Raw genomic sequence first — 9,621 nt, forward strand, 5'->3', positions numbered from 1 at the left:
AGAAGAAGAGGCAGCTGTGCAGCGTAAAGACAGAATAACTCCAGCTTTGTGTCTTTTTTTTCATTCTAGCTGAAGTACGGGACCATTTGTGTTCCTTTTCAACTCAATAGGGAGTTATTGTAATTGGTCCAGCCCAGAGTCCATCATGACCAATTGACCAACTTACCACCTTTCATTGTTTATACTGTTACCGAAAGCCAAAACAAGACAAACGAAAACAAACAAAAAAAAACTTCGGCCCATAAAAATGAAAAATCACCATCGGCCCACTGGGCGGCGAGTCCCGCTGTGATCAAGATGGATGTCAGTGTAAGCTGTTTCTTAACACCCCATATTCCTGAAGCATCTCTCAAAGAACACCCTGAAACTACGTCCATGTCCTGAAAACGCTCCACATCCACACTAGTGTTTTCAGTCGTTTTCACAGAGTTGTGCTTCCACATTGAAATGTCTGAGAATGCTTACATTCCAGTACTGCGCACGCGTGAAGCGGAATAAGATTCGGCCTGCCTCATTTCTGTCTGCCGCTTATTTACTTTCCGGCTCGTTGAAATGTCGCAGCAAAAGCTCGAGGAAAAGCACTGAGTTTTTTTAAATGGACTAACAATGAGGTGGAGTTGTTGCTGCGAGTAACACAAAAGTAGAGCAGGGCGATATGGCCAAAAATATATATCACGATATATATTTGAAAAATTGCGATAACGATATAACTGACGAATTTCTGCGAGACAAAATACAACTCCACAACTTTACTAGCGCAAAAACCCCCCCAAAGGCATTTCCAGTAGAAATGGGCTGACATATCCTGAGCACAACCATGTATAATATCCACTCCTCCACTTCTGTACCATTGATTCATTAATGCTGTATTCTAACACAGCTGCTCTATTCCCATGTTGTTGCAGTATATTAATGACTAATCTGGTATTGTGGATGGATTATCTCAAGGGCAGCACGGTGGCACGGTGGTTAGCACTGTTGCCTCACAGCAAGAAGGTCCTGAGTTCAATTCCACCATCAGGCCAGGGTCTTTCTGTGTGGAGTTTGCATGTTCTCCCCGTGTTTGCGTGGGTTCTCTCCGGGTACTCCGGCTTCCTCCCACCATCCAAAGACATGCGGGCTTGTGGGGATAGGTTAATTGGATAATCCAAATTGCCACTAGGTGTGAATGTGTGAGTGAATGTGAGTATGAATGGTTGTCTGTCCCTGTGTGTTGGCCCTGCGACAGACTGGCGACCTGTCCAGGGTGTACCCCGCCTTTCGCCCTATGACAGCTGGGATAGGCTCCAGCGCCCCCCGCGACCCTGAAAAGGATAAGCGGAAGCGAATGGATGGATGGATGGATTTATATAGCGCTTTACAATACCACTATTCATTCACTCTCACATTCATACACTGGTGGAAGCAGCTACAGTTGTAGCCACAGCTGCCCTAGGGCAGACTGATAGAAGCAAGGCTGCCATATCGCGGCCTCGCTAATACATTTTTTTCATGGATGCCTGGATGTTAAACTTCATAGTTACACCTGGTAAAGTACCAATGCTGATCGTTTTATTAAAGATGAAATAATTTAGACAGTTTTTAACTCTCAGTGATGCTGCAGTGTTTGTTTGACTTTGGGACCTGAAGGGGATCTGAAGAGGATGGAGTTTTGGACCCAGATTACTCCCAGATTTACGAGCACAAAGACAGGTTAAAAGGCAAACTGTAAGAAAGGGAGCCAGAGTTTATTAATTGTTAATAATAATGACAAATACAGCAATAACGACGGCCCGCTTGCATGTTCTACAAAAAACTGTGCTTTGCTGTGTATCTGACGGACAAACACCAACCAGTGAAGTTGCACCATTTTTAAAAACTAATTCTGGTTCATCCGTTTCACTCAACAATCCGCTTTCCCCCTTCTCGTTCTCCGTTGCCGCCGTGCTTTTTCGGCCGTGTGCATATGAAAACAAAGGCACTGCGCATTCGCGTTTTACCCATATTCTATCGTGATATTTCATTTTCTTATCGTTGCCTAACATTGTACCGGTATTACCGTGAACGGTATATGGCCCAGCCCTACACAAAAGTAAAAAGTTGCCAAAGCAAGTAAGAATTAAATAATCTGGAGCATGTACAAACTGATATTAATCTTTAATAGGGCTTTCAAAATTGAGAGCAGAGAAAACAACTCCTGTATAATGTCATCCGCTATCTTTGTTTAATTGGTCACATGACTGCATCACGTAACTAAAATGCAATCATCATTTTTGAAAGTCTGCATTTTCAAGTGTCCACACTGCGATGGGACAGCTCAGTTCTGAAATGTATGCGCTTTCGAGAGTGTTTTCAAAACACTGCATTTTCCTTGAGCAAAAACGTCGTCTCAGTGTGGACAGGAGGCCAAAACTGAGAGAAAACGATGTGTTTTCAAACGAAAACGCATTAGTGTGGACGTAGCCTGAGAGACACAGTCAAATGTCTTCTCCAAATCCACAAAATACATGCAGACTGCTTGGGCAAACTCCCAAACACCCCAGTTCAAACAAGGTGACAGCAGTAGCAACGGCATTATTCTGCAATAGTTGTGACAGTAGCCGAAGTAGTGTTTTCCCTATACACTTTAACTTAAATATAACAGCATTGCTTAAGACTTTAAGCTGGGATATTGTGAGTTGGGTTTTGAACCACTTACTTTAAGCATTTTCCTCTCACAGGGAGAGCAGATAGTGATGCTCGGTTGATTCATTTGTATACTTTTGTGTTGTACATCCCCAACTACTAGTGCCACACTCGAAGTGTGTACATGTGGACATAAATCATTGGAGGTTGACACACAACTCTTGCACTCAGATGTAACTAGGCTTGGCTTGTAGTTGTGGGAACGTAAATGCATGGCATTCCTATACCGATGATGTCCCAATATGACACTTTTATATGATATAAACATTTATACTGGTAGTGTCACGGACAATATAATAGGGCAGTGAGCTGAACTCTCTTATTTTCTAGAGTTACTCTGATGAGCTGTGTTAGGTAGATTCGGGAATATCTACACACTCACAGCATGTGGATTCTTTGTATGGACTCTCGTGCTCACTGTACTCTCTGTAAACTGCCACTGTGGTTCCTGACACCTCAGCCACTTCACACCTCCTCCACTCACCCTGCTCACTACTCCCCACCCCCAACCACATCACCCAGTACACATCCAGATGGATCCAGCCTTTCTCTCTCAACCATACGGGTTAGGAAGGAACTGAAGAGGATTAAAGCCAAGAAGGCAGCGGGCCCAAATGGCATCAGCTCAAGGGTTGTCAGGTCCTGTGCAGATCAGCTGGGTGGGGCGATGGAGCACATCTCGTGTTGTACCAGTGCCAAAGACTCCACATCCCAAGGACATCAACAGCTACAGGCTGATGGCTCTGACATCCCATCTGATGAAGACCTTGGAGTGGCTTGTCCTGGCACAGCTTCGCCCCCTGGTGAGCTCATCACTGGACCCACTTCAGTTTGCCTACCAGCCTGGCATCGGAGCGCATGGTGCCGTCATTCACCTCCTATATCGTTCCCTCTCTTACCTAGAGACCGCTGGCAGCACTGTGAGAATCATGTTCTTTGATTTCTCCAGTCTCCTTTAACACCATTCTTCCCACAGTTCTGAAGGATAAACTGTAGAACTCAGGAGTGGAACACCACCTCACTACCTCCCACTGGAGACATGTTCTCTGGAGTGACGAATCGCGCTTCTCTGTCTTGCAATCTGGTGCATGAGTTTGGGTTTCCAGGAGAACGATACTTGTCTGACTGCAGTATGATGTGGGGGTGTTTTTCAGGAGTTCAGCTCAGCTCATTTGTTCGACTAAAATGAATTATTAATGCTTCAGCATACAGAGATATTCTGCTCCCAAGTTTGTGCAAACGGTTTGGAGATGGCTGGTTTATGGAGTAACGAGAAAGTAATATAACATGTTTCTTTTAAGAAAAATGAGTAAAGTGTTATACAGGGTGGGCCATTTATATAGATACACCGTAATAACATGGGAATGGTTGGTGATATTAAAGTCCTGTTTGTGGCACATTAGTATATGTGAGGGGGCAAATCCTCAAGATGGGTGGTGACCATGGTGGCCATTTAGAAGTCGGCCATCTTGGATACAACTTTTGTTTTTTCAATAGGAAGAGGGCCATGTGACACATCAGACTTATTGGTAATGTCACAAGAAAAACAATGGTTTCAGGTCTGAAGCACAAACGGAAGCCTAGTTATTTATATACTTGCTCTCTACGTCACACCACACTTTAAGTTTCAATCAAACAGCCTAGTTGGTTTCACTTTCTTCTGCAATTACCATGCTTCTGCAAAAGCATGCAGTTTCCTGTCAGCCTACAACCTAGTTTTACACTGAAGTCTGGGCCTCTCATAAAACACACTAATCAGCATTCAGATTATATATTTTATTTCCTAACACTAGGCTCCAGGGATTCAGGGGGAAAAAGCTCACCTTCAACAGATGGTAAAACCTGTGGTTGGTATCCAAGGGAGGACAAACTGACATGAGAGAACTTTTGACAGGGCAATGAGATGAACAGCTTTGGGAAATTGATCTTTTATGTTAAGTATTACCATATTGCCAGAAGAGGGTGGAAAACCAGTGACAAAATCAAGTGCAATCTGGGACCAAGGGTGACAAAGAGTTGGGGAAGGTCTGAACAAACTTGCATAAGGAGAGCTGGAAGACTCTTCTTGTGCACAGACAGAGACTGCAGAGACGTATTCGTGGACATTGTTAATCAAGGCAGGTCACTGGAACAAACGTTGAATGAAGGTTATAACACAGTTGATTACAGGCTGGCAGGTGAATTTGGTGGTGTGTGCCCAGACAGCAGAAGGGATATAGAGGCAACCCTGTAGATTTTTCATGGGGTCTGGTTCGGTCTGTTAAGCTTGTGGATGGCAGATTCAATCACCCATGTGAGGACGCCAATGATAAATGAGGAAAAGAGGAAGACTGATTCTGCTGGCAGAGGTGGAGAATTTCCTGGAGTGTGTCTGGTTTGATATTCCTAAACAGTATGAAAAATAGGGCCCATCTGACTTGTTAGGCATTGAACCGGTTAGCTGACTGGAGCTAGGCCAGGTTTTTGTGACCTGTCTGATGAAGGGACCACCCCCTCCAGCCAGTGCCTCCACCCTTCAAGAGCGATCTTGATGGCAGCAACTCTTGGTCTCCTACATCATAGTTGCGCTCTGCAGGGGTAAGATGACGATAAAAGACAAGAATGCATTTTACTTTCTTGCTGCCAAGAGAGTACAACTCCCATGCTGGAGTTAGAGGCATCCACTTCCATGATGAACTGGCAGGAAAGATCAGGTTGAGATAGAATGGGAGCTGCGGCAAAATGTTGTTTTAGATGGTCAAAGGCAGTCGGGCAGAGGGGTTCAACTGGTAGGAGATTTTAGTGGAGGTGAGTTGGGTTAAAAGCAGGGCGTTCTTACTGAAATCCCTGATGAAGCTACAGTAGAAGTTTGGGAAACCTAGGAAATGTTGGAGTTGCTTTTGATTCTGAGAGACTGGCCAATAAGTTTCTGCTGGGTCTGGTTTGAGTTGTCCTTCCAAAATATAACTAAGGAATAAAACGGTGACAACCTGGAGTTCACATGTCTCGCCTTTGACAAAAAGTTTAAGTCACTTCAACAGCTGCCTGGTTGTAGATGGTGAATAAACACTGGCTGCAAAACATTCCTAAGTGACCTCGCCCAATCAATGAAAAAACCAAAATCAAATATAAACGTGCTTTTCCAGACTATCCAAGTTTATCATCATGTTTGGCAAATGTACTGCTGAAAAGAAAAAATAAGGAAACACTTAAATCAGCAATATATATAAGCTTTCAATTAATAAGAATTTTGGTTCAAAACATTAAATATTATCATTTATTCCTCATCACAGAGGAACCTTTTCGAAACTCTATGATGCTATTCTGTCTTTTAGTAACCACTCTAATGTTAAGCTTAAGTGTACACGGGAAGGAGAACTAGGAATTCAAATACATGAGGAGTCTTGGAAACAGGCTATAGCGAGAGTACGATCTTCCACCTCCTGTGCTTGTCTTGGACTTATTCAATTTAAGGTTATACACAGGGTGCATTTCTCTAATTCTAGACTTTCTGAATTGTATCCAGAAGTGGAAAATAAATGTGATAAATGCCATGGTTCTCCTTGCCACCTTAGCCAGATGTTTTTTCTGTGTCCTGAGCTACAAGGTTTCTGGACAGGGTATTTTGCTATTATGTCAACTGTTCTTGGGGTAACTCTTCATCCTTGTCCTCTGATTGCTGTATTTGGGATTCCTGTTCGCTCACTTACACTTGATTCCACACAAAAGGATATTATTGCCTTCACATCCCTATTAGCGAGACGTCTAATATTGTTGCGTTGGAAGTCTGTTAAGTATCCTACTATTTCCCGGTGGCTTAAAGATGTCATGTGTCTGTGAAGGTTCTCAGTCTTTGCAAGCTCCTTTGACTTAAAGATGTCATGTTTTTTTTAAAACTTGAAAAAATTAAATATACGTTGAGAGGTTGCACAGCCAAATTTTTTCACAAGTGGCAACCCTTTATCTCTTATTTTGCTAGTATAGAGGTATTGCCTGTTTAAATGATAATGTTAACATAAATAAAAGGCAAAATGTGAACTTAGACTAGACTGATTGACTAAACTGGGAAAACTAAAACACAAAACACAGGGAAACGAGAGAACTAGACCCTGACACAGGAGACAAAAAGACAATACAGACAACATGACAAAGGACTCGACACTGTTGTAAAACATTAAGCACAGAGATACACGGGCTTGACATAACATCAGGGACATAGAAAACGTAGATGGAGCACGGACATAACTAAGAAACTAATACACACAACATGACAGCTAGGGAGAAAACACATAACAGATGACACAAGGGGAACCAAGAGGAGACAGGACACAGGACAAAGACACCACTGAGACACACAAAGGGGAAGGGAGACTTAGACACAGGGGACCTGAGTTGCACACTGAAGACACGACACCAAAACCAACAGACATGGAAGGAAATTAGACAAGAACTAAATAGAGGAACTGAACTCAGTATCAACAGAACTAACTGAAGACTAAACAAATTAGAACATAATAATACAAAAAACATGAAATTCAATATGCTGGGTGAAAAAGACCCAGAACCATGTACTGTTGAAAAAATGATCAGTAGACCTGTCCATATTTGTGATTGGTCAGATGCTGCCATGTGAATCTACAGCTACAATACCTGTAAAGCATTTATTTGTGCATTTGACTTTATAGTCCTGTCATTTATTTATGTTGCTCTTCCTCCCTCTCGAGTGTATCTGAAAGACAAGCTGAGCCAATGTATTCAGTCATTAAATGATCTCTCTCTCTCTCTCTCTCTCTCTCTGTCTTTAATCATTATCTGCCTCCTTCATTCTCCCTTTACATTACATATTTTTATATCTTCCCTATCCTTTTTCTTTCTCATGCCCATTCTTCTACGTTCACTTCCTTCTTCACTCTCCTTTTTATAATCTGTTCCTGTAACTTGTCTTAATTTCCCATTTCCTCTTTACTTCTTTCTCCACTCTTTTCTTTATTTTCCTCATACCTTTCTTCATCTCTATTCTTATGTTTATTTCTATAATTTCTCCATTTCCTTCCATTTTGCTTTTAATTTTTCTTAAATGTAATTTTCCTTTTCATTTTCTCATTGTTTTAATCTCCGTTCTTTCTTCTTTCCTATCACTCCTCTTCTTTGTACTAACATATTCTTCATTATTCATCATCCTTTCATAAATATTGTTGTTTTTTCCATCTGATTGCATTGCTTTGTTTATTCCTACCTACCCTTCCTCATTTCCCTCTTGCATACCTTTCTTTTTCCGGCGACTATATTTTGCATTTTAACGCCTTCCCTCTTGCTCTTTCTGCACATATCCACAACTTCACTTGTGACTTTCATTGACCCTGCTTCCATCCTCCTCCCAGTCTGCAGTAGTGCTCCCATAAACATGAAGGTGCAGCATGTCAATGGCAGTGCTTTGGTGGTGCGTTGGGCTCATCCGGAGGTCACCTACCACTCACCCATCCAGCATTTCCTGGTATCTTACAGCTGGACGGCCCATGATGACAGCTATGAAGAGACCCACCTAACGGATGCCAAACACAAACTGGTGAGTCTTTGAGGGACTGCAGGGTTGGAGCCACATTATAGGTGGATGCTAAGTTTTAACTAGAAAAATTTGCATTTCCTGCAAAAATGCTGTGTAAAGTGTAAAGTGTGCGTGTTAGTCCCCATAGGGAAATAGTTCCTCTGCATTTAACCCCTTCACCCAGTGAAGCAATGGGCAGCCACCAGTGCAGCGCCCGGGGAGCAGTGTGTAGGGACGGTACCTAGCTCAGGGGTACCTCAGGGTAGCCGTTCAGTGGAGTCGAACCCCCGACCTTCTGATCATGGGGCCACCACTCTACCTACGGAGCTATCCCTGCCCCATGGATGCTGTAACGCTGAAGCTGTTTGCTGAAAATAGCTGAAAAAGATGAAAAGTTTCAGGGGTGAAAAAACTGAAAATTCTTTTGAAAAGGGGTGAAGAAGCTGAAATTTGTGTTGAAAAGAGTTTAAAAAGTGTAACTGTGAACTGAAATATTGTTGCCATTAGCAGGATTTGAACCCAGGCCTCCCGCTCCGAGAACGGATGCTCATCTCACTGAGCTAAAACACAGCTTGACCCGGCAACTAAAATCAATGACCACACTGACAATGTGTTCCATTCATCTCAATGGGCAAAAAAATTGCATATAAAATTCAATATCTCAAAAAGTATAGAAGTTATGAGCACCAAAAGTCATAGCACACATTAGCAAAAAGAGCAGAATTTTTTAAAGTTTGAACATAGTAATTTAGTAAAACATAGTATTTCTTCCAAATCACAGTATTTCTGGTAAATCACAGTGTTTGTGCCAAATCACAGTATTTGTACCAAATCATAGCATTTGTGATAAATCATAGTATTTGTGCTAAAACATAGTATTTATACTAAATAATATTTTTCCTGCCAAATCGTAGCATTTGAGACATTATTTGTGATTTATGATTTACATGGAATACTTTGACTTAGCAGAAATACTATAATCTAGCAAAAATACTACAACATAGCAGAAATTCAGTCATTGAGCAGAATTACTAAGATTTAGCAGAAATACCATGATTTGGCAGAAATACTAAACTTTGGCACAAATACTTTAATTGAGTAAAAGTATTATAAGATAGTATTTCTGCTAAATCATTTTATTCCTGCTATGTATTAGCAGAAATACTGTAATTTTTCTCAAATACTATGAAATAGCAGTAATACTATGATTTGGCAGAAATACTACATTTTAGCACAAATACTATAACAAAGCAGAAATACTATGACTTAGTAGTAATAGTATAACATAGCAGATATACTATGATTTTGCAGACGTACAATGTTTTTGCACAAATACTACAATTTGGGAAAAATACTGTGTTTTAGGACAAATACTATGATTTTGCAGACATTCTATGTTTCTGCACAAATACCACAATATGGCACAAATACTA

At 41.5% G+C, this 9,621-nt stretch overlaps 1 protein-coding gene across 1 annotated transcript in view; it reads left to right on the forward strand.

Annotated features, from left to right (window-relative positions):
- Nucleotides 1–9,621, forward strand: part of LOC102215143 (receptor-type tyrosine-protein phosphatase gamma-like) — a 146,095-nt gene that overhangs the window by 67,017 nt on the left and 69,457 nt on the right. Inside the window, exon 9 of the mRNA XM_013915622.1 lies at nt 8,025–8,209. Coding sequence (XP_013771076.1) covers nt 8,025–8,209 — 185 coding nt within the window. The remainder of the gene's footprint in view (nt 1–8,024; nt 8,210–9,621) is intronic.

Source organism: Pundamilia nyererei, unplaced genomic scaffold (genome assembly GCF_000239375.1).
Source record: "Pundamilia nyererei isolate P.nyererei 1_Seehausen unplaced genomic scaffold, PunNye1.0 scaffold00333, whole genome shotgun sequence".
In the NCBI taxonomy this organism is placed as follows: Eukaryota; Metazoa; Chordata; class Actinopteri; order Cichliformes; family Cichlidae; genus Pundamilia; species Pundamilia nyererei.